This window comes from Plectropomus leopardus, chromosome 7 (genome assembly GCF_026936395.1).
Source record: "Plectropomus leopardus strain MGB_pleo_1.0 chromosome 7, ASM2693639v1, whole genome shotgun sequence".
NCBI lineage: Eukaryota > Metazoa > Chordata > Actinopteri > Perciformes > Serranidae > Plectropomus > Plectropomus leopardus.
In genome coordinates this window covers 27,273,947-27,299,114 of record NC_142182.1, presented here as the reverse complement: position 1 = coordinate 27,299,114, position 25,168 = coordinate 27,273,947, and the positions used below count along the sequence as shown (strand labels likewise).

The 25,168-nt window shown below is 38.4% G+C and overlaps 1 protein-coding gene across 2 annotated transcripts in view; it reads right to left on the bottom strand.

Annotated features, from left to right (window-relative positions):
• The window catches only part of plxnb2b (plexin b2b), a 153,161-nt gene that overhangs the window by 7,150 nt on the left and 120,843 nt on the right, over nucleotides 1-25,168 (bottom strand). For both annotated transcript variants that reach the window (XM_042496046.2, XM_042496047.2), the window contains 13 exons: nucleotides 24,121-24,318; nucleotides 20,673-20,852; nucleotides 18,069-18,205; nucleotides 15,474-15,574; nucleotides 14,874-15,103; nucleotides 12,850-13,031; nucleotides 8,058-8,124; nucleotides 7,527-7,673; nucleotides 5,513-5,669; nucleotides 4,457-4,557; nucleotides 2,275-2,359; nucleotides 1,724-1,875; nucleotides 1,275-1,435 (listed from right to left, as the gene is read on the bottom strand). In XM_042496046.2, coding sequence (XP_042351980.2) covers nucleotides 1,275-1,435; nucleotides 1,724-1,875; nucleotides 2,275-2,359; nucleotides 4,457-4,557; nucleotides 5,513-5,669; nucleotides 7,527-7,673; nucleotides 8,058-8,124; nucleotides 12,850-13,031; nucleotides 14,874-15,103; nucleotides 15,474-15,574; nucleotides 18,069-18,205; nucleotides 20,673-20,852; nucleotides 24,121-24,318 — 1,898 coding nt within the window. The remainder of the gene's footprint in view (nucleotides 1-1,274; nucleotides 1,436-1,723; nucleotides 1,876-2,274; nucleotides 2,360-4,456; nucleotides 4,558-5,512; nucleotides 5,670-7,526; nucleotides 7,674-8,057; nucleotides 8,125-12,849; nucleotides 13,032-14,873; nucleotides 15,104-15,473; nucleotides 15,575-18,068; nucleotides 18,206-20,672; nucleotides 20,853-24,120; nucleotides 24,319-25,168) is intronic.

Genomic DNA, 25,168 nt, shown 5'->3' with positions numbered 1-25,168 from the left:
CTTGTATGCTTGAGCCTTAGCCGACGTGACACTAATTTATGCACTTAAATGTCACATGGGAGCAGGGGGATTGCAAATGCAAACTAAGTGAGCTGAAATTGTGCATTTGTATTCAGCTCTTTCTTGGAAAAGTAAGTTTTATTTCTTGGAGAGTTACTGTATCTCAGACGGCAGGATTTGTGGTGTGTGTGCTTGTCTGTGTGTCTCTGTGTGTGTATCCTGGTGGAGATTTTAGTTTAGCACTTAGTAAATTTTAGGTACTTGAGTATTCCCATTTTATGGTACTTTAAACTTCTACTCCACTCCCATCCAGAGGAAAAATTGTATATTTTACTCCACTACATACATTTGAAAGTTATTGTTTTTCAAAAAAGGTTGATAAGCTTATACCAAACATGGCCAAAAGTTCAGTGTATGTAAAAGAAATCCCTAGGAGCAAACCCTAAGGCTTCAGACTGTTCTGAATACTATGTTTCCAGTGTGGTTTTTCTGCTTCGAGACCAGCTTGTGAAAGATTTTCTTGTATGGCTATCTCCAGCTCGCATGTTAAATGCATCAGATTACCTTATGTAGCATGCGTTGCTACATGTGGCTGCACACTAATGTCCAGGAAACATGTAAGCTTGGTTGCCAGTGTTGTAAATTTCACAACACTGGCAACCAAGCTTACTTATTCACAACATATTTCTGCTGGAACATGTCAAGTTGTGAAGATTTTGGTGAAAATGTTTTAATTGATTTTTCAAAGTGGAAAGTAGTCTAGTGCCATAGTTCATTATAGTCATTCCCAGCTGAACTGATAGTGCAGAGATGGCAAAATACAGAGGAACCGGAAACGCTGACCAATCAGAGCTGACTGGGCTTTTTTAGGATGGGGGGGGCTTAAAAAGAGAGGCACTAAAAGGAGCCTTCTCTGATAGAGGGTGAATACAGATGTTCCAGCAGTATGAGACAGTATGATGAAAATAGTGTTTTTGAACATTTAGGCATGTAAACATGTGCTCACAGAAACCCAAATTACAAGTAGAAATGAGCATAATAGGTCTCCTTTTAAGTGGCTCCAAACCTTTGTCATGAAACCCTTACCAAAAAACACCCCAACAGATGTTTATGAGTTGTTAGAAGTTCCACCAAAGAAAGATTTCCTCTTTTAACTTCTAAGTCCTTCATTTTTTTCAAAGGACCTGAATTATTCTTCCTCGAGAAATTCTATTACACACAAACGACATTTTGAGGGTGACTATCATGCGTATACAGACTTGCAGTACTCTCACCTATTAGTCTTCCAGATATGGATGGTCTCCTCATCCACATTGTTGTGTTTCAGCGCCTGCTCATCCAGGAAGTCAAAGAAATATTTGACAGCCGGTGGCACCACTGCCCCAGAGCACAGCACGCTGCGGAAGAAGTCATCCACAAACTGCTGCAGTGTTCCCTGAATGGGGCAGCAAATAATGTGAGACAGGGCAGAGACAGAGAGCAGAGCCACAAAATATCATAGCCCTGAGACATAGCTGTTTGCACGCAATGTTAGAGTAGATATTCTGGCTTTTCTGGGAGTATTTGAGCATTTTCTGCTCCATCCAAACCTACAAGTCATCAATTTAACTTGGCTTTTCAAATGAAAAAGCCAGGAAAAGCAAAAATTGCCATTTGCCACGGTCAGACCATTAGATAATTACTTAACAAATGTCGGATTGAGTAAATGAGTCTGTCTTTGTACCTTGACAGAAAGGAGTCGTGTTAAATAGATCTCTGTAATGGCTTTGGTCATCGACTTGTCCTTTATGCTTCCTCGTTTAGATTTGATCTCATCCAGTTCGTCTGCCGGCCTCACCAAGTGAAACACCTTGTCATCTTCCAACAGAGCATTCCCTATAGATGAGGAAAAACACTTTAAACTTACTTCTAATAATTCTCCTCCTTATTTATTCATGCACACTCTCACAGCACATTCAGATGATGAAAAAAGGGAGGGTGTTTGCCAACTAAATTCGGATGCAGAGAGAATATCCAAGGAGAAATGCTAAACAATCAGCTATTCTGAAATGCACATTAAAAAGGCAGGAGATAAAAGTGCATATCATTTCAGCATAATCTCAAAGTGTGCTATACATAAAACAACATGTATTAGCATGTTAAATGAGAGTGGGGATGTTGACAAAAACCTTGGGGAAAAAAAAACAAAGCCAAGCATTGTATTCTTCACTTCACACCTTATGTTTTCACATGTGTGTTTACATGTACAGTATGAGTGTATTTAGAGACACGTACGCTCTTCATGGTTTTCCTGGTTCTGGTCGTAGTTGGGCTGAGTGTGAAGCACCCTGGATAAGACTAATGTGGCATTATCTCGTACCTGGAATGCACATAACAGTCTTTTGTTAGACAGAAAACACACACACACAGCAACACACACTTAACACACCTTCAATTTAATAGTTACTGTGACTGAGGTCAGCAGTCTCTTTTAGTGCCCCAGAACTAATTCGTAATCAATGCGACTGAGTGGACAGCAACAGTGGGTCTTTATTGGGGTATTTACAGGCCATTTTCTTTGGCGTCAACCCATTATTGAACCCACAAATACTGTGATTAGCACTCCTCTGACACACAAGCAATGAATCTATGGTGGCTAGGCTGTCCTCTAAGAACAACTGCGAGGCATCAGCAGGTAGAATGAAAAGGAAGAGGAGCACCTTTAAAAAAGGGGGATTTAAGTAACAGAAAAGCAGGGCAAGCAGGGGATATCTGCAGGTGACCTTTATTTTCCGAGGATCAATACAGTGCCAAGAAGATTTGTGGCCTACTGAGGGCTGAGAAAAGTCCAGGCACCTTCAACTGGCTGGTGGTGTGAAATTAAAAAATTGCAGGTGATGAGAGAAAACAGTGAGGGAAAATAGCTATAAAGGGTTTTCTTGTATGTTTGATTTATAGACACAAACAGGTTTACCTCTTAGCTTGGCACAGAGACCGGAGACTAACAGGTAGTCTGGCTCTTTCCAGCAGTAACAAAATATGCCCGTCAGCACTTCTTAAAGGAATACTTCTCCCCCAAAATGATTACTTACCCTTTGGTACATTGAATTCAGGAAGATTTTTTTGTTTTTTTTCCGCATGCATGAACCAAAAAACTGATAAAACTGTGACTTAAGTGAATAGGGGCAATGTTTAACGACAGCAAATCTGAATAAACGCATCCCTTCTGAAATACTCACACAGATCCTGCAGTGTAATCCAGGTGTCAATTATCCAGTCACATGCACAGTACTTTCTAAACACGTGCATTTTCACCTAAAACATAATATGATGCGTGGACAGCACAGGTGCACAATTTGTCCATTCGGGTGGTGGGTGAATTCAAGTACTCTACCTGCACTGTTTTAAACATTATGTTTTTTAGTTTGTGTTTTGCATGTGTTTGTGATGTACTGAGCATACGACTGGATAAATGAAAATTTAATTATACTGCAGGAGCTGTGTAAGAGTTTGTAAACAGATGTTTTGAGATAGTTTTGTCATTTTTAAATGCAGTCACCATTAACCTCAATTCCTTAAGAATTTTCTCAGTTTCTGAAATCTTCATTCACTGTGGAGGCATGTGAAAAAAAATAGAGTTCTTCACAAATTCGGTGTAACACAGGGTGAGTAACCGGCACACCAATGATCACTTAGGGGGCAAAGTATTCCTTTAATAGAACTAATTAAGAGCCATGATAGCAGTTTCCCCTTGTTTCAAGTCTTTGTGCTAAGCTAACTAACTGGATATATATATATATATACACAGTTAGGTATATTTATATATTTGACGGACATGGAAATGGTGTCAATTTTCAAATCTAACTCTTAGCAAGAAAGTGAACAAACATATATTCCAAAATACTATGCTATTTCTTTAACAGCTGACAAGAAATTAGAGAGAAGGGAGGATGACGTGCCATAAAAGTCCCCATCTAGACTTGAGCCAGGGACATTGTGATTATTTAGTCAGCACCTTGAACATTTATGTCACCAGGGCACCCAGGGGATTTATTTTTGACAAAAAGCAAATGCTCAGCAAACAGCCAAATTCTTTTAATGAATGATGGCATGTTGTTATCACCATGCAATTCAGAAAAAACATGTTTTTTACACCTTTATACATGTCAAAAAGTGTTGCAAAAAGTATAGACACTAAACAACAGTTTTCTGGTAATTACCCAACAAAAGTTACATTTAAGGAATCATATCATGTCAGTTAATGTGTAAATGTGCCGCAGACAGAGTTTTCACACACCGCTGTGACACACGATGCACAACTCAGCCTCTGACTGAATTGGCGTGAAAACAGGCAACCCCATTCACACGCCCACGTACAGCTATTTACTTCCCCTCTGCCTCCTCACATCCCTTGCTATTTTCAATCCTCCCCTTTTTTAATGTTTCATGAGGACACAAAAATTTTGTCAGTACTCACGTTGTAGTGTGCCAGAGTGTTAATGCGTTTCCACCTGCCCTCTTTCTGGGAAGTCAGGTCCAGATCTGACAAAATCTGCCCTGTTGAGCCGGGGCGCCACTCTGGTGAAGGCAGGAGGAGAGAGTTAATCAATTATTTCTAGCTAGGTGGAGGTGTTGAGCTGCAATGTTTGGCAAACTGTCACCTTATTTTTTTTTTTGTTCTTTCTTTCAATATGGATTGCATTTATTTCATCATGGGTCACTCTTACCCTGAGGTTATTCTGTAATAATGTGGTCTGAAATAAATCCAGTTACCCATCCTGTCTGCACATCTCTCTCTCTCTCTCTCTCTCTCTCTCTCCTAAGATTCATATGACAAGCTTGAGTTAATTTTGGCTAGAAAGTGACAGATCAGTATTTTTTGAATAATTTAAAATCTAATTCTAAACTATGATTTGCACCCCAACGTTTTCAATTTAGAAAAATCCGACACCACCTCAAACCTGAGCTCAACGCCATCTGTGACTTATGAGTCATTTACAATTACCACCAAATATAAGGGGGTTATCTTTCTGATTCGCCATGAAAGAAGACGGATCTCTGCTTATCTAAAATGTATAAAGGAATGAGATCTACAGCCTGCGTGGGAATAAAAAATGGCTTTGATGTTGGAAAATGTCTATGGAGCTTTTGCCTTTCAAGTCAGTCCCTAAGGTTTCTCACTACAGTAGCGAGCAAAACTTTGTTTTGGGATGAAGGCTTTCTTCGTGTTGCTGACACAGAATTACTCCTCAGCCTCGGTAAAGCTTTTTTTATTCCACAACAGCCACAGAAAGAAAGAGAGAGAGATCATCTTCAAAACAATCAATAAAATGAAGTTACAATGAAAAAAAAATCAATTATCTATTTAGACAAATGCACTCTGATTTAATTAAAAAGGCATTTCAGTCAGGACTGAAATAGCTTCTCCATTCTGACATCCTTGCCACTCCCTGTAACACTTACATCATTCATCATTATTGGACATTTTTTTGCTTCAGCTCATCCTCCTCTAAGGTGGCCCTTATTTACTCACCCAGTGTGACACTGTCAACCTTGGGCCGCTGGGAGTACGGCAGGTTCCTGTACACCTGCTCTATGATCTTCTCTTTCACCTGAGAGATGGTGTCACAGCTCAGCACCTTGACGGGCGTCACATCCGGACCCTCGCCCTGCACCAGCACTTGCAGGGTCTGGCAAAAACACACGAAAACACATATTAAAGGGGTAGTTCAGATTTTTTTGAAGTGGGGTTGTATGGGATACTTATCCATAGAAAGTGTGTTATTAACAGTCAGTTGGCAGTCAGTTTGGAGAGGCAGGCTGGAGTTCGACATGGAAGTTAAGTAATCTACCACTGTGGATGGGGGCCACAACAAAACCTATTTAAGCAACATAAAAAAATCGATATCAGTTTAAGCCTATGCTTTACTGAGAGTATTTCAACTGCTTTACCTTAATGTCACACAGTGATTTCCACTGGAAAATAAAGCCTTTATATTGCTCTCTTTAAAGCCAGACCCTATTGACAAAAACAGTGATTTACCACTGCTAAATATAGGAACTGCAGGTCTATCACTTCTTTAATTAGTTACTTTGCTTTTTGTGTTATTATGTGACTTTGGCATTCATTAGGGCTAGTTTGGATTTGCCAGTGTCTCACAATAACACAAACTAACTGATCAAGGCAGTGGTAGACCAGTAGCTCCCGTGTTCAGCTGGCTAAAATTATAGTTTTTCTCCATGGCATCTGGTGACTTAGACGAGCACATAGATAGGGAATTGAAGCTGTTAATGGCTTCCTCGTCAGAACAGGCTGTCTGACATGAGGGAAAAATGGTGAAAATACTCTCAGTATAGTGCAAACTTAAACTGATATAGATTTTTTTTTAAGTAGGTAATACACTGTATACGAATGCAGTACCCTTTACAACCCACTTGAACCATCCCTTCAAGCAGCATGTGGTAACATTGCATGTGCAGAAAGCGTGCACCTACTCACACAAATTACAAATATGCAGAAATATTCAAACATGGCCAGAGAGAGCACCCAGCCACCCACCCACACGCCCACACACCGAGTCCCTCTGTCGGGATGTTGTCGTCATGGCAACCAGGCTTCTGTAAGCACACACCAACACACACACATAATCTGTGGTGACACCTGAGAGGACTCCTGTCACCTTGGCCCGCTAATGACCAAGGCTCAGCAGGAGCAAAGTCTGACCCACCTCGCCTCCCACACTCACTCACTCTGTCAGACATAACTAACTGACCACTCGACAGATGCACACAGCAACCTCAGAAGCCTGTCTGCGTCTTTGAGGTGAATGGGAAGAGCACGCTGTGAATTAAAGCCAATAGGAAACACTGTGTCTGCCTGTGAAATCTAGCCCACTACGTTACTTTCCTCAATCTGTAATTCAATCAAAGAAGGCAATCCATCACGGCAGGAGACGTGTAATTCAGGCTAATTTGATAATTGTCCTCGACAACGCCATTACCCATGGGCCTTTTTATTTGTGCTGACTTTAACAGAAAACAGCTGTGTTCACATTAGCTTCCATTATTGAAACACGATACCAGAGCGAGGTACACAGGATTTTTTCCTGACGACCGTAAGCTGGCCCAAATGGATACAGAACAGGTGCAGGTTGGAAGGTCGACGAGAGGTTGTGCCGCTGGCTTGTACTCTATACTTGTACCTACTTGTAGTACTTTCACCTAAGCCATGCATTTCACCGCTATATTGGAATGTGTTGCCTGCTGTGTCACTTTTCGAGCCGAGAACATTGACACTGAAAATGGATGTCACACAAAAGCGGGCAGTCGCCTGGGGGTTTTTTGGTGGTTACCATGGCAACTGCACTGTGTCTGTGTGTCCGTGTTTGTGTTGCTCACCAGGCACAAAACAGTGTGCAGTGTGTGCAGTTTCTCTGACACTGAGTTTATGGGTTTGGATGTGTGTGAGTGTTTTGTGTGAGGTCTTTTTGTTTTGTGTGTGTGTGTGTGTGTGTGTGTGTGTGTGTGTGCGTGTCCGTCCATCTCACCAGGACAGAGTATTCTACATCGTCGCCCAACAGGCCTGTGTCGTTGAGGGTGTACTTGGCTTTCTTCACTCTGGCGTCCACGGGCCCTTTCTCGATCTGGTGCTTGATGGCTCGGAACAGTTTGTACAAGGGCTCGCCTGCAGAGTCCTAATACACACATTCACATACAAAAACACACACATATACACACAAAGCCATTTAGTGGAAGTTGTGTCAGATGTTGTCAAGGAGCTAATTGTTGTGATTAGCAGTTTAGAGGACAGATAAATGCACATCGTCAATACAGAGCACTAATGAAAGAAATGGAGAAATGTGTCCACTGAGCCCACAGTTGTGTGCTGTAGCAGGTCATTATACACAGTTTCTTTTTTTTAACGATGAAGTATTTGAAACATAAAAGACTAATGACCACTGAATAAAAATGCCAATTTATAAATACACATGGTTAGAATCCCTTTGACTGGTGTTAAGAAAATAATTGGCTATAATATGACTTTTTATACATTTTAAGTGACCATAAATTCATGTTACCTTCAAAAATTGGTAAAGGCAGATGGACATCCAGTTACACAGCATCCGTTCCACCACAGTCTCGGATCTGGAGAAACACATCAGTTAAGTAATTTTTAATATCATTGTAAGAATACCATTAAACCATTCTAGTGTATCAATGCAAAGTGATGGAACCAAAACACTGTTTTGCAAGTCAAGAGTTAGTCTCAAGTCTTTACATTCAAGCTCTAAGTTAAGTCCTAAGTCCTACACTTAGAGCTTCAAGTCCTAAACAAGTCAAAGTGTGCGCTTCACTAAAGGTAATTCCATTTAAACAACACAGTGGCCTAATAATACATTTATAAAAACATGAATTCTTATAAAAATTTGTATTTCTAAAAAACAGTATGTTGGAAGTTGTTGCATCTCTGTAATTTTTAATCTGCATGTTTTGCTTACTGCAAGTCCTTTTTTTGTTGACCACTGCATAGTTTTTGTACACCAACTAAATTATTTTGGTTATTATTTCTTTCCAACTGGCGCTCAGAAACATAATGTTACTGCTCCTGGGTATGCTCCTGCAAATCATTAATGTTAGTTGACTCAGGAATGAGTTCAACTGGGCTTACTTTTTAACCCTTTGAAAGCTGGAGCGACATCATTTTTCTGGTGCTTCTTTCAGATGCCTTTCACAAGTATTTAAACCTTTAAACCCTGAGTTAAATGTTTGATTTCTCCAAAAACATGGGAAAAGGCAACTTGGTAAGAAATGTCCCACAAATTGCAATAAATTACTAGATTTATAAAATTATTTTTTTTAAAAAAGCTTGGGAAAAATGTCTAAGGAAAAGGGAAAAAAAATATTTACAATTATCAAATCACATATTTAAGGTTATATTACAAATATATATAATTTTAAGCACCTTTTTTGAGGCTGTGTTTGCCTTGTTTGTTTGGGGTTTTTTGCAAGTGTTTTCTACCTTTCATTTTTTAAAACTAATTTTTAGGTAATTTTCTTTTACTTTTTACTAATTTCTTGCTAACTTGGGGTCATTTGTTCTCTCACTGCTCTTCACACGCTTCCCATGATTTTAGATAAAAACAAGTCAGTTTGCTCAGGTTTCAAAGGTTAAATAACATACTTTTAGGAACTTGAGACTTGGGGAAAGGTTTCAAGTAATTTCAACTCAAAAGGTTCACGTACAAGTGAATTCAAGAGTCATTGGTGTTAATGTCCATGTAAACTTGGAAGTTTTTCAAAATTTTGCAGTCCAGCTGAAAGTCATCAGTTTGTGACTCAACTCTGACTCGAGTCCAAATAATGTGACTCAAGTCTACACCTATGGTACTGCAAAAAATAACACTGGATTAGAAAATACAAGAAAAGGATGTTACGTACATAATTAGTATTCTAATATTGTGCAACTTAAATTCTGAATCTATAAGAAACCTTGAGAAATAATCACTGCCTAGCCATAATGCATATTATGCTTTCACTGATGTACTGTGTTTTAAGTGAGCTCATGTAGGTGCATTTGTCTTAAAATATTTAGAAATATGTTGAATGTTTTTTATGATTTTTGATGTGATTTGAAGTGATTTGATTATCTGAAAAACAATCTGATATTTGTCTTGCATCCCAGGACAAATGCGTCACAAAAATGCACATAAAAAAATATAAAACATTAAAGCAAAAACAACAAAAAACATAGAACAAACGCTACAAATCACATCAGACATTGTGGAAAGTGGGTGCAGTGCAACAAATTAATCATTCCTGTTGCATTCATTGTTTGGCTCAGGTACACTGACGCTGCTTAGAAGCCATACTCTGATTTAATATGTTGGCAGACTGAGGGACACTGAGTTCCTCAACCTGTTCAATCGAGCCTATGGAACTCTAAATCTTCTTAGTGATGTTCAAGTCTATGTTTTTAGTTATTTTTTACCTTACCTTTATTTAACCAGACAAGTCATTAAGAACAAATTCTTTTGATTCAAAGGTGGTAGGGGATAAAAAGAAATAACATATTCCATTTCTACAGGCAAAGTTGAATGAGAGGTGATACGGCAGCACTGCAGTGTAGATTGTTGTACGTTGTACTGTCAATGTATTCTCGTGAAAACACTACTTTCTTAAGACCATGCAGCTACAAAATGTCAACAGGGGAAATTTCTGCACTGCTTGTCAGTATCAGGATATTTTAATACAAAAATCATGTCAGTGGTCATTTGACGGATCGCCCATCCTAATGTCACATATCCACTGGTGGCGCCGGTTGTTAGCTGCTAGCATGCCTAATTAGATGTCTTGTATATAAAGGGGGGTTGTGTTGGCACAATGGCCTAATCAGCATAATGAGCCTCTCCATTGGGGGATAATTAAGATGTGTACTTGCATAACAGCCAGTCACAGCGTGCCTAGGCACAGCAGACAGTTCAGATCACATAACCCCCCCACCAGTCGCAATGAGTGACTGTACTGTCAGGCAAGTAGGTCCTGCTGAGGGAGGGGAGGCCGCCATCAGCGGACAATTTGACCTTGACACGGTCATTATAGTGTCGTAGAGGGTGAGGAACAAAGAATTCTAAAAATGGAGATTTGTTTCTGAGGGCTATTTACTTCAATCAAATTAGTCAGCTGAATGTTTACACGCGCTAAAACAACACAGGAATTAGGAGATGTTGCCAAGGGAGAAAACACTGAGCAATTAATATTACGCAATATCAGAGGAGACATTTGCAGGATTTGGCAAGATCCTAAAAATACCAATTAATTAGTTATAATAATAAGTTATAATTTCATGCCAATCATAACATTATTTTTTAAATAATTTTCTAAATGAGGCATAGCAAATTTTTGTAATATAACAACTGATCTCTCTGCTCTGTGAAAAGGGCAATTATTAAAATAGAATTCGGGTCAGGCTGGATGATCCACTGCAGGTGATTTACAGTTAATGAGAGTTGCTCTCATCAGGATTGAGAGATGGAGCTTATTCATACAATAGAATGAGAACAGTATTTGAGTTATATTTTTTTAAATTAGAAATGTCAATTGAAAAGCCATCCTGATGCAGGATTGTGCCATAAAATAACTTGCAAATAGTCAATTTAATTTGACTCAATTAAAAACAGTATGGGACAAAACCAATTTTTGTGTCACGAGCTGTAGGATGAGAAGATGAATACGATGACAAAGGGAAACAGAAAAAGAAGAATCACACAGCACGCTGTGCTTGGACTTGGAGGGGAAAAAACAGAAGGAGAAACAGAAGGAAGAGGACTGGAATAGATCAAGCAGCAGTCTGGCTCTTGATAGTGGACTACAGTAGTCAGAGCAAAATTCAACAGAAAACATGGCAACAGAATGAAACAGTCCACTGCAACTTGAAGTGAATCCCAGTCCTCCTAAACTGGTTAATTATACTGCTGCCAGGGTTTAGATATGAAGTGATTCTGATTATAGAGCTGAGAAATAAGGACATCTAATGATCTCAGTGCAAGAGTTGCTTAACAAGGCTACAGCCACGCTGGCTGTGAAGATATTACTCAGGGACAGTGGTGCTTTGAACTACAAGCTTATGCTAACATGAATGTCTGTACAAGATTTACTGCAAATCCATCCAGTAGATGTAGAGATATCTACTAGATAATTGCAAACTACAGCCTGCTGGTGGCGCTAAATGAAAAGTCAGGGGATCAATAGTCACACATATCCAGACCAGCATTGTGCACTAGCACTAGATAAAGATCTGGAAGCACACGTTATAATTCCACTGAAGGGGGAAAAAATACTCAATACCCAATCACAATTGTCTTGGGTGACACTAAGCTCAGGATGCAGCTATGGTGTTCTTGTAAAATAGTGTCTGGGGGAACTTGTTTTGGTTGAACATTTGCAAGTGGGGAGACAAGACCTGGCATTAAAATGCCAAAGAAAATGCCACAAAAAAAAATTACCAGTCATATGTCATCTGTGAACTTTTGGTGATAAAAAAAAGACAAACATTACATGATAATCAACCTAAAAGGTGAAGCATGACTACATATTATCTCTGGAGAATCCCACTGGATCTGTTAAAACCACAAACAATTTGCTACCTGTATGTGGCTCTTGCAGAACATTATTATGACAATATCACAGAAGCTTGTGAGAAGTGGAACAGATAGGAGCATTGGTGAAGTCAATGTCACTGGCACATGCTGCTGCAGTAAAAAGATGTAAATCAACTACGACTGCCCGTGTCAGAAAATGGATCAACATTGGGCATGAGATGGAATCTGGAGGTTTTTAGGTAAGTTAACAAGTTATTTTTTTGGTGTAGATCAGGGTAGGCATGCTTTATTTCACAATACAAATTTTTGTCACAACATTGGTTGTTAGCTTGTAGGTTCTTGTTGTTGTTTCCCACAGCGAAGTGTATTTAGAGACATTAACATACACGTAGTGGAGGGGTAGAAGAATGCCAGCATAAATCAGCCAGCCAATGGCAGGCTTATAGCTACAGTCTACATCCAGTGAGTCAGACTACATGTTTAGCAAACTCAGTAGGATTCATCCTCTTGGGAACATGACTGTACAAACGTTTATGGCTATCCATCCAATAGTTGTTGAGATATTTTAGTCTGGACCAAAGTGTTTGACCGACCTACATCCCCAACCCTTGAACAACTCTGCAAGCATGACTAAGAAGCATCCAAGAAATGTATCTGCTGTGATATCTTAGCAGTACAAAACATCTTAGATATTAAACTTGACCCTGCTGTTTTGGCATTGTATCTGACTGCACCAGTATATAGCAGCAGCACCGAGTTGCTCCTCACTCACCTGCGCAGCATGAGTTTTGGGTTCTTGCTGTGGACATATTCCTCCATCAGCTCCAGCAGCAGTGTTCTCATAATGTCAGTGTAGTATTCCAGTTTCCCGTGCAGAGCCACCGTCAGCAGGGAGGCAAAGTAAACCTTGGCCCTGGCATTGAAGTCATGACTGCGCTCCAGGGTACGGATAAACTACAAACACACCAACATACACATAAAGAAACAGGCAAAGACAAGCTAAATTAATCATCTGAATGAAGCCCTCACACATACACATACACATGCACGCACGAGCAAATCCAACATAATATGCATAAATAATCAAAAGACTAATTCTTCCGAAAACAATAATTATCAAGGTAAATTCAGTTCTGCCTTGAAAAATATTGCATCTAAGAAAAGATACCAATTAGTGGAAGAGGAATCACCCACACATGTACAGTTAACACCTCAGAGGCTGTTTCTCTGCCAGCAATATTGGATTATTAGGAATCTTCACACGTCTCCCTCTGCTCTGTCTTCCGCTTCTCACTTCCAGTACTGTTTTCCACTAACTAACACATTACAAAGTCCTTAAATCAAGGCAAGGGAGGCTGCATTTAGAGAGATAAAAAGGACCTTTCTGTGCACTCACTGTGGTATGGCAGATTTTTAAAGCTAACAGATGTGTGCACCACCAGAGCTGTGGGAGGTAAATCCTCACTTGCGATTTTGTTAATAAAAGTTTACCTAAGTAAGTACAGGTAGGGCTGTAAATGCAGTGTATTGAATTCACAATGAATATACCCTGGCACATTTTTGGAGGGTTGCCTGTGTAGCCACAGCCTGATATAACCCATGGCTCCGTGCCATTGTAGTCCAACCACTATTAAAACACCTAAAGAGCCATAGTGTTGCTCACTTCTTCATTATGATGAATAAGGCCAGTTCAGTTTGTTCAGAATAGACACCACAACTGTGTATGTATGTACTGTGATTTCTGAGTAGCTCAAAATGAGAGAAAGACACTCTAGATGTGGTTTGATGTTTACACGGCTTCACTAATTTGATGAGCTGGTTTAATATTCTGTTCACGACACATATTACCTATTGTGTTCGTGTCAAATTTGACACATTTCATGCTAAAACATTTCATAAATATTATCCAGTTAACCGTAAACTTAACCTATGTCATAATAATAATACGGAGCTTGGGTACATCTTTTTTGGGCTCCAGTTATGTGCTACACAATCATTTCTATGAAAGTATCCCAGTGGTGCATGAAGCTGTATAGAAGTTGAGATCAGCGCTGCTTCCTCACTGTGTGGCCCATAGAGCTGGCATTTACAGATGTCTCTCTTGTAAGTTTATAGTAATATGTACTTTTGGTCCGCATGACATCAGATGGGGACCTGGTACTGACATAGCAGTGCTTTGAGCTAAATACTAAGCTCATAATGACAATGCTAACAGCCTAAAGTTTAGCAGGTACTTCAGTATCAAACACACAAGTTACAACTGAGGCTGACGGGAATCTCAATAGTTTTGCAGGAATTTGGTATAAACCAAAGTATTCTACCAACATTTTGACCTGATAATGGTGCCAGAGGACGAGTCAGGGGATCAGCAAATCTATTACAAATGATCCTGTAGGGTGAAGTGAAAGTCTGCACCAAATTTCATCCAGTAGTTGTTGAAATTTCACTAAAAAGCACGAATGTGAACCTACTGGTGGTGTTAGAAGAGAAGTCAGGGGATCACCAAAGTCATTAGGATGCATCATCTGAGAACCTTGAGCGTCAATATTCAATTTGATGCCAATCGATTTAACAGTTGCTGAGATATTTCAGTCTGGACTAAAGTGGTAGACCGGCTGATTGACCTCCTAGAGCCCTTCTCCTTACCCGGCTAAAAAGAAAATGCAACAAATTTAGATGTGAAGCTCTAACGTTGAACACCTTTACAACACTGCAGTAAACTCTGTGTATGCAGACATTATCAGTCTGTCACCACAGCTAACCACTCAGTGATTCTCTCATGTGCAGTGTAATTACATTAATGAGGAACGTCTTGGAGTTCAGGAGGTTGGAGAACTGGTTGAGCGCCTGGGTCACGGTGGCCCGTCGAGCCTCTGGGATGTCAAGCTTCCCTGTGATCATGACATCATTGGCCCCGTCCTTAGAGGGCAGGAAGAAGACACGGTCAGTGTAGGTTTTGTAGTCCAGGAAGGGGATCCGTCCCTCACTCAGCTCGTTGGTGTGGTCCTCCATCTCGATCATCAAGTCTGCAAGATAATAAAAACAAGAAAATAGCACCTTGTTCCTTTTTAATAAGCAGCCTTTTCTCATTTGTGTGCAGCTCGTCTGTCTCAATCATTATGTTGCGAGAGGCAGAGAAGGGAGAGCTTTTCCGGGAAAATAATTTCAGCTGTGAAAGATTGTTTTCTATTACGGTTACTGCAAAACTGCTCCTCGTAATGATGATAACATGATGTTAAGCAGGAGAATTTATTTAATTCACTGCAGTACAATACATCAAAGAAATGTAATCAGAGCTATGAAGCACTTCATTACTTTATAGCTTTTTAGAAACATGGATCCTTTGAGGGGCATTAGTGATATTGCTGAGCTTCTGCACAGCAGCAATGCTGGTACCTGTGAATTCCTTTTTGCAGCGGTCTCGTACACTCTCCTCCAGATTCTCAAGCTGATGTTTCACCTTCTCATACTCCCTCTCTGCCTGTTGACTCTTTCTCCTGAACAGATTTAACAAAGACAACACACATATCATCATAACATGAAAGGATTTTAACTTTTAGAAAATTATTTCAGGTCTAATTGCTGTTCAAAGACTTTGGTTTGAGTCAGCAAAGCTGGCCGATAACTCAGCTACAGTGTTTCCTCTTAGTCTCAAAAATATCCTGTTAGAGCTGGTATGACTCTGTCACTGCGAGTCTGTTGTTTCTGGTATGTAGTAGGTGTTTTATTAATATTCAGCAGTTTAACTGATGCATGACTGCCTGTGACAAACACATCAGCTGGGAACGTAATCATACATTTTATGTGGGGGAGAGTCTTTCAGATGCATCATCTGAGCAGGTGAAATTAAGCACAGGAAAAATTAAGAGGATAAGATGCTACTTTAAACAATCCCTACAATGACATTAAGCTGATACAATTAAAAAATAATGAAATTAATTTAAAAAGGAAGTGGATCCCAAGGATAAATCTGAGGGGTCACAAGTTTGCTAAAAGAATAAAAAAACTCAAAATGTTTGTTACACAATATTGGTTTTTTTATTACTTTTCTGTGGGGCTTTAATTCATTTTCATAGTCTACTTGCTGTACTGGGACCTTTTATCCACTCAAAAAGAAAAAAGAAAAACACATTACTTGGTTTTAACAGCTTAATACTTGAATAATTTTCCTAATGTTAAGAGATTTGTTCCTGATCATTTTTTTTAAAAGCCCAGTACAGAAAATCTGAAAATGACACAGTACTAATTAGAGTTGTCACAAACGTGGAATTTTTAACTTTGATACACTACCTAAAAATATTGATTATTGCTAATTTCAATACCACAAGGAAACATTTACATTTAGGGAATACAATTCATTATATTTCTTCTGGGGGTAAATATAACAAAACTTTGCAAAAGCATCGACTTTTCTTGTCATGGTCAGTAGCTGAGAAATGACTGCAGTAACCATTAATTATAAGAGCGGGAAAGTGCAGTGCAGGGTATTAGTGTATGCCGCTGTTCAGTTGTTGACTCACTGCCTCTCTCTGCCGTTGGTGGCCTGCTGTTTACGCTCCTGTAACTACTGGCAGTCACCATATTTCTTAGCTGACCTCTGGTGGCGAGTGCTGTACATTATATGTGTTAATACAGCATCTCCGGGAAACCGGATATACCTTCAATACATGTATGGGTGAAAGAGATGGCATCTTGTATTATAATGGAGAAACTGACTTATATAACAAGGGGAAAGGCAGAAGAATTCGAAACAGTGTGGAAACCTCTAATGGAATTTCTTAGCCGTAAGGGTGCACAGTGATTTTTAAATTAATGTGCTGCTGAGCCCGTCTATATTTAGTTATGTCTATTAATATGTTTTTTGATATGTCTGTTTTGTTTTTTGTTATGTATGTCTAGTACAGTATGTCTATGTATTATTTTATTTTATGTCTAACTCAAGTATTGTTATTGTTTTATTCAGTGTCTGTTAGTTAAATATGTAAAGTCAATAAAAATATTGTTGAAAAAAAAAAAAATACAGCATCTCCGTATGAGTTTAATAGAAAAAGAGCATCTGTATCTTTGACACTATTAAAATCAATACCATCAGGATTTCTAAATAACCTATCAAAACGTAATACCTTGATGCCACCAAAGGCTAACTGAAACCGTTTTATATATTCAGAATCAATAAATCAATATGTTTGATGACAATGCTTCGAATTTATGTCTTTAAGACTCATAAGACTAAATAAAATAATCAAATCCAATGACTTTTGAAAGGTACATCTGTGATTGATGTTGACAGTACATTTTATGCAGCACCACTTCTCCCAAATCCCCAAATAAGTCTATACTGATTTCTGTTATTTGAGTTTTGTAACAGTTCATTCATTAACATAAGAGGTCAATCCTGAAATTAAACCTCTCTAATGCCTAATTGACACCAAACATAACTAACATCCTCTTTATCAAATCTGCAAGCCCAGTTTTTCAACACAAATTTGGTTTTACAGTCTATGGTTTTAACAAGGTCAGAAGAAAAGGAAAAGAGTACTTCAAGGGAAACTGATTTTGAAATTATTCTTATTTTTTTTATGCAAACAGCAGAGCTAGGTAAAGCCAATTTTAAGAAAACACAAGGGTTAAAGAGTCACAGGGAAAAAGGCAGAGTTAACCACTAGTAGAAAATATTGCAGGTTTGTAATTTAACAGTAAACTGGATGATGCTTTTTGCTAAATGACAAGTGAAAACAGCTTCTGCAAAAAAAGGGTACAGTAGGTATCTGTAAAATAATAACAATAAAAAAAATTTAAAAAGCCTAAACAGAGTATTATATGACATTTAACTGTAGGGTCAAGAAGTTCAGATAATAAATATTTATACTAGACCTTTCTACTCTAAAACATGCTATTTGAGGTGGTTACACAAACTGTAAACCAACTTAGTTTACTTTTTAAAACAAATAAATAATGTATGTGACGTTTACCTGAAATAGCTTAATTTACCTGTAGCAGTAGACGGAAATGGCGATGATGAGCAACATGGGCACGATGACAGCAGGGATGATGATGTAGAGTGACAAATCATTCTTCTTCTCGTATTCCACCGAGCCGACCACCCACTCCCCTTTCCCAAACTTGATCTGTGGATAAACAGAGTGAGAGAGAGAATCTTATTATCTGCACAAGCTCTCGACATTTTAGCCAGAGATTTATTCAGGTAGGTGTCGATGGAAAAGATTCTACAGCGTTGCAGAGGAAACTGGGATGAAGAAGAATCTACATAATTGCCCACAGCTCTGCTAAAGCAGCAGCAGGACCTTTCAGTATTTCTAAAGTGGGCTGGGGCTATGTGCAAGTTGGCAGACCCGCATTAACTGAACGAATGCATAAGTGCATTGAGTGTGACACTTTATAATCAAGCTTTTTCTGTGTAGGTATTCTGTACCTATTGATAGTCTGTTGGTGTCACTTTTTTTTATGCAGCACAGAGCCGCAGAATTGAAACAATAGCTCACTTGAAGGAATTACCCAGAGGAGAGGTTACAGTATTCATCACAATTGTGGCTCGGCTATAATTAAATGTAATTATAAAGAGCCTGTAGCTACATGAAAACTGTTCAACCGGTGAAAAAAATGGGGTCCCCAGATGTACAGAGGACATGCCTAGAGAAGTACAGTAAAGATTCATGGCGCATGCACGCTCTCATCGGCAAGTCTGTGCGCGTGTCTGTAAGTACATTTACTGAAGCAATGCATTTATTTGAGGTATTTGTACTTGATTTTTATCTTTTAAAGACACTTTATACTTCTATTCTCATATGTATTTCTGAGGAAAATGGTGCAGATTTTACTCCACTACATTTATCTGACAGCTTAAAGTACTCCTAATGTTTAAAATAAAGATTTAAGAGAATTAACTAATTGCATTCACTGAGAAAAAATATGTAACTAAGTTACAGTTACTAAACAAAATGTTGGTAATTACAATGGAGTTGCATGTAAATATTATATATTATAATATTATTTTCAATGGAACGCATATATGTAGAATATAACGTTCATTATGTTGCTTTGCATCTTTTGGCTATTGATACATGATTTCTTTTGGTATAAATCCCGACAAGGATTTATGCCAAGGTCAATAAAAAAACTTCTGTGACAAAATTTGCATGAAACTCCGTCAAGGATAGACTGGCTTACAAAGAGCGGTCTCTGTGTCCAGACAGGCTCTATTCATTTGGCAGTATGCAGGCTATGCGCTCAGTTTTGAGTGCTGTTTTTGATTGGTTTGTGTTTGGCTCTCATCTACCAATCAAGTCACTAGGCATTGCTGTGAGCAACCTGAGTCAGCCATGCCTTCCACCAGCAGACCATGCCGAGGCGGGTGACCATGCCATTGGACAAGAATGCCTTTTAACAAGACTGATGAATATTTTCCCTCTGAAATCAGAGAAGAGCTCTAACACTACTGCACAGTATTAATCTTGTTTAGCAATGGTGAAAATGCTGTAAACATTGGAATGCTGGGTGTCAAACCTGAGGAAACATTTTCAGGTAAGTTAATGTAACCACAATCAGTCACCCAAGAAAAGAAATCAAATGTTGTTAGTTACACCATGAAGTAATTAAAACAGTTACATAACATATAACATTTAAACAGGGTAACTAGTAATTTTGTAACCTATTACATTTCGACAGTAACTTTCCCAACATTGCTCATAGATTAAACTTCTTAAAGGTAAAATAAAGTATAGCTGAAACAATTAGTCAGTCAAATGACAGACACTTAATCAGCAACTACTTTGATAATCATCAAAACATTTTAGTTTTTGACTTCTGAATCTGAGTTTCTGCATTCCCTCTCTAATGTTGATTTATTTTGAATAATTTTGAAGGCTGGATTATTGGTTGGGTAAAACTAGTATTGTGAAGGTGTCATTTTGGGTTCTGGGTAATTGTAGCACATACAAACCAACCATTCAATTAGTCTATCAACCAATCACTCAGTTGAGAAAGTAATCAAATTAATCCACAAAAAAATAATTAGTAGTTGCAATTCTACATAAAAAAATGCTCCAGCTTACATGAAAAAAATCTTATTAGCTTTTCTGAAATGAGTTTTTGTCTTTTATATAAAGAGTTAACATGTCATGGGAGCCAGATGCTCGACTTCTGAGGAATGTATTTGCTTTTAAGATCCCATGTTTAAATAATATGATGAATTTCTTACAGGTGAAAGGCGTGTCATCTTGTTTGTTTGTTTTTTTGCTTTGACTGTGCCACAGGAACTTTTCTTTTGTTTCCAGGTTTGATCTATTGTATGGGTCACTTGCTGATTCCTTCAAATGCTGGAGCCTTGCTGACAGACCTTTGAATCATTAATGTTATCAACACTGCACTGTTTCAAGTTTTGTTGATATGCTTATTTTTTGGTCATTTGTGCTTGTTAAGTTGTATTGATGTTTATTAAAAAAATAGCTGAATGGAATAATTTCACATATCTACATTGTCCTGATTATAGTTATATACTTTTACTTGCAATTGAGTGTTTTTTACAGTGTGGTTTTCTCCACCACATTGTGTCTGCCTGACTTTGTATGATCTTACTGTTAAGTCCAGCAGCTCGGGGCGGGTGTCCCTGCGGTGCCGTCGGGAGCTAGCCCGGGGCGTGGTGGAAGGCGGGTCCAGAAACAGCTTGTCATCCTGAAGCGTGTTGACTTGACAGGGAACATCACCCACGAATGCTTGAGCCTCTTTGGCCGTCATAGCTTTGGAGAATCCTCGACCCTGCAGGGGAAGAATATCAACTGTAAAGCTCAGATTGTTGTGACTGAACTCCATGGGAGAGAAATTAATTACTGCACCATCAAGTAGAGACATCATATTTTCATTAGTAATGGGCTGGAAAGTTTATAACAGCTCTTCACTCTTCCACGATGAGTGCCAAAGTAATTAGAAAGATTAAGATTATATTCATTGTAAGCACATTTCTAAGTAATTTCTTACTTAAGACAGTGTAGGCACGGCTCCAGTCAATCCCACAGCTCTGGCATTGCAATATACACTTCTGAAATTCCACAGCACACTTCTGTGTCTACAGACATGCTTTCAATTACTATAATGCAGTCTGGAATATATAAGGAAATTAGTTTAAGTGAAACCAGCATTTGAGTAATTGAAAAGGCCTCAGACCTTTCTTTGCAGATTCCTTTCCTGTTAATTTACCTAAAGTGTGTTTGCACAAAGAAACTTTAAAAAAAAAAAAAAGGGACTCCTATGGAGCCTTGAAACTGACATAAAGAAGTTCTAAGTTATATGACAAATCTACAGCTGAAATGATTAGACAAATAACTGATTAGGTGATGGACAAAGAATTTGATTTGTAACGAACTAATGCAAAACATGTCCAACTTCTTAATTGTGATGATTTGCTGCTTTTTTGTCTTATGAGATAGGGGGACAGTAACAGTACTGCAGTTTAACTTTGAGTCTTCATCAGACAAACAAGAACAATACTTGGATTTCTGTATAGAAGTAAGAATTGTTTCTCTCTTCTACATAGAAAAAGAATTGTAGAATCATGTTTTGGATTATGGGGGTGTCATATATGGAAAAGCTGCCGCCTCTAAATTGAAATCACTGGATGTGGTCTACCACTCAGCCCTAACGTTCATAACTTACAGCACCCACCACTGGCTTTTTCCCAAGACGTTGGCCAACTGTGAGGCGTGAACAGCATGGGTTTTTATTATCTGTGTTTCATCCCCTTTAACTCCAAATTGACACAGATTAGGTTGTTGCTCAACATTCCCTTCATCAAACCTGAACTAGAAAAATTGTCATTCTCTTACAATGCACTGTATACATGGAATAGACCTTAAACTTGGACACTCTGCCACTATTATGGCTTTTAAAATGACTTATGTCACATCTTGTTTTAACTGACTGTAACTGCTTTCAACCTTCTACACCATACCATGTTTACTATCCTGCATTTAAACTTTTAGCTATTATATACTGATACTGTTATTTTGTATGACTTTATTTCTTTTTTAACTGGTGTGCATATTGGTTATCAGTTTATTTTAAGATTGTTTTTCAATCATTCATGCTTGGCATCATTGAAAATGAGGGTCTCCCTCAATTGATTTCCTAAGTCTTACATAACAGTTTGAAAACATGATGGTGATGACTCTTTTAACGAAAGTTTTATTGAATCAGTCATAATGTTTTGTATTGTTGTTTGGTACGAGAACTTGACTTTAGCAAACAAAAACAAGCTTGATGGTCTTATCAAAGCTAAAAGTAAGTTTTCACGCTGGGGTCAATCCCAGCCTTCATATCTATACACCAAGAAGGTGCTCAGGAAGGCTACTTGCCCTCTGGAGTGCCAAGATCAACCCCGTCAGTCAGAGTTCAAAATGTTACCCTCAGATTATTGTTTTAAGTGGCTGTTATGAGCACCAAGTGATATAATGTCTCCTTTGTCCCTACTGCCATTTCAATGGTATAAGTGGTAGACAGGATTTAAGTGTTGTCGGTAGATTGTTAATTTGCTCTAATTGTTTAGATTGTTTACTTGTAATTTTGACCTGGATGCTGCAGAACTGAAACACTCTGGAAACTGTCCTGCTGTTTCTCAGTATTAGTGTGTTTTGTATGACTCCTGGCCAATTTCACTGCAATTTCACTGCAAAGGAAGGTAAAAGTACTTTGACCTTTAAAAACAAGCAACTTGAACTCAAGAACATGTTGATGGATCATTCTCTGTATTGTGTTAAGGAGTCTCACAGACCAAATGGCACAAAGCAACATTTTAGTTACCATTAGTTAATAAGGATAAAGTACTGAATAATTAAAATGGGGTGTAAAAAGAAATATTGACCTTCAACTCTTCCATTTAACTCCAATCATTTGGTGAATAAAAAGAAATGTTTTCCTGATTTATTTTTCCTAGCATACAGTCAGTTGACAGAATTATATATAAAAAAAAGGTTCTCTTCTTTTTACATTATTTTTCTACCTTTGTATTTTTGGTGTTTGCATACAGTAAAAAACTTAGGCCCAACTTTGGACACACAATATGCTGAACCTCAAATATGAACTTGGGTACTTGTCAGTTAAAGAGGATTTCATTCCACACCAGTAATAGAGTAATGTGCATTATCATTTATATTTGGATGTATCCTGAACAAGTTTTTTTTTCTAACTATGAATTAAAGCTCTCGTCTGTAGGATTTAGGGGCATCTAGCAGTGTGGTTGCAAAACTGAAACTTCTTCCTTTTGATGAAGAATGAAAGAAGTATGGTGTCTGATACAAGAAAAGGTAACAAAAACACAACTATTCTTATTTTCAGGTGACTATAAACTAATGAAAACATTTTTATGAATATTATACAACATTTTTGCCAATAGATGTCACTAAATTCTACACATTGGACCTTTTAAAATAAATCTATGTTTACTTGTTAGTATGTGTATAACCAAAAATGAGACTCGTCATATGCAGATTAAAGACCTTTTTCACTTGGGATGTAAAATTACCCAGTCATTCAATAAAAAGTAAGGATGGCAGAAACATAAAAAGTCACAATTTTGCCTGTCAGAAATATGCTTATTGCCTGTTAATTATCGCATGAATCCCCATGTTTATCTTACCACCCCCAAGTTGGGAAAACCGTTTCAGAGCAATGGATATTTACATTAAGAATATTTTTTTGTATGTTCATAAGAGTTTGGATAAATAAATGCATCTATTGATGTGCATTTGCCTCAGTTCATTTGACTTCCAAAACAATCACCCCACTGAGCTTGAATATTAAATGTACTGCTATCTGCATAATTTGTATATGCAATGAAACCCATCCATAACATAAGCAGCTAAAGAGCTAAATGTGGTGCAGCAACTGCAATTCAGCATCTTTTCCATTTTTATCCTCAAGTCAAATAATAACACCATTTGTCTTAATTCCTTCACATAAAGAGGCTGACTTCTCAAAAACACTGTGCTGTCATACTGCAGCATTATAAAAGGCCTGAGCAGCATGCACTTACAGTGACGATGATGATGCTGGCCTCGGTGATGACCTTCTTGGTCCAATTGTTGAAGCTGGGGTTAGGGTGGTAGTCAAATGGCTTCAGTTCCTTCACCCAGTTGTCCAGCTGGACGTAGGTTTTAAGGGGCTGGTTCTGGAGGCGGGATACTGTCGGAGAGTGAAACTTGATGAACGTGTCGTTCTTCTCGTGGGCGACCTGAATGTATTAGAGGGATAGTAAAATATCACCAATGGACAAAAATAACACAAAGTTATATGTTGACACATAATACATAGAGTAAGCCAAACAATACATGAAGGAGGATATAACAGCATTCAAATAGAAAATATGGGAGAGAAAAGCAAACAGTGGGTGTTGAGGACCTTTTAGTGTGAATTCATGGGGTTTTTTTGTGTGAAGAAGAGTGTTTCTGGGGTGGGATGGTGGGGAAAAAGCCTGGGTTGGTACAATGGGGAAGGTGGTGTGTCTCTTTTTAGTCATTCTATTAAAATCAGTCATCGTAGAATAGCAACCTCCGATGAATCACAACTCACACTGAGTCATTCCTCCTCTCTGGCTTTGTTTATTTAGTTTTGATTAGCCGGACTGGTGGTGATATTTCTGTCACTCTCTGATTGTTGCGATGCAGAGCTGACAATACTGCTCATGACAGCTAAACCCTACACACAGTGTAAGTTTTTCAAAAGGACGAGGCAAAAAGCGTAGGCTACATCAGATAATGCTTTGAAGAAGTCACGCAGATCCTGTTGAGTTTGACACTGGTTGAATTTGTTTATCTCATTTTGCTAAAAAGTACATTTTTCCTTTTAAATTCATTTTTATTGTGCTGTGAACCTGCTGAAGCTCTGTATACTGACTATGTAGTTCTGTGTTGAAAGGAATGCTTCAACTTTTGTGAAGTAGCGGAGAAAATTAGTACCACTCTGATATCTGCATTATGAATATGAAACTATAGCCAGCAGCCAGTTAGCTTGGCTAAAGGACTGGACATGGGTAAACTGCTAGCCTGTCTCTGTCTAAAAGTAACAAAGAGCTGGTAGGCCAT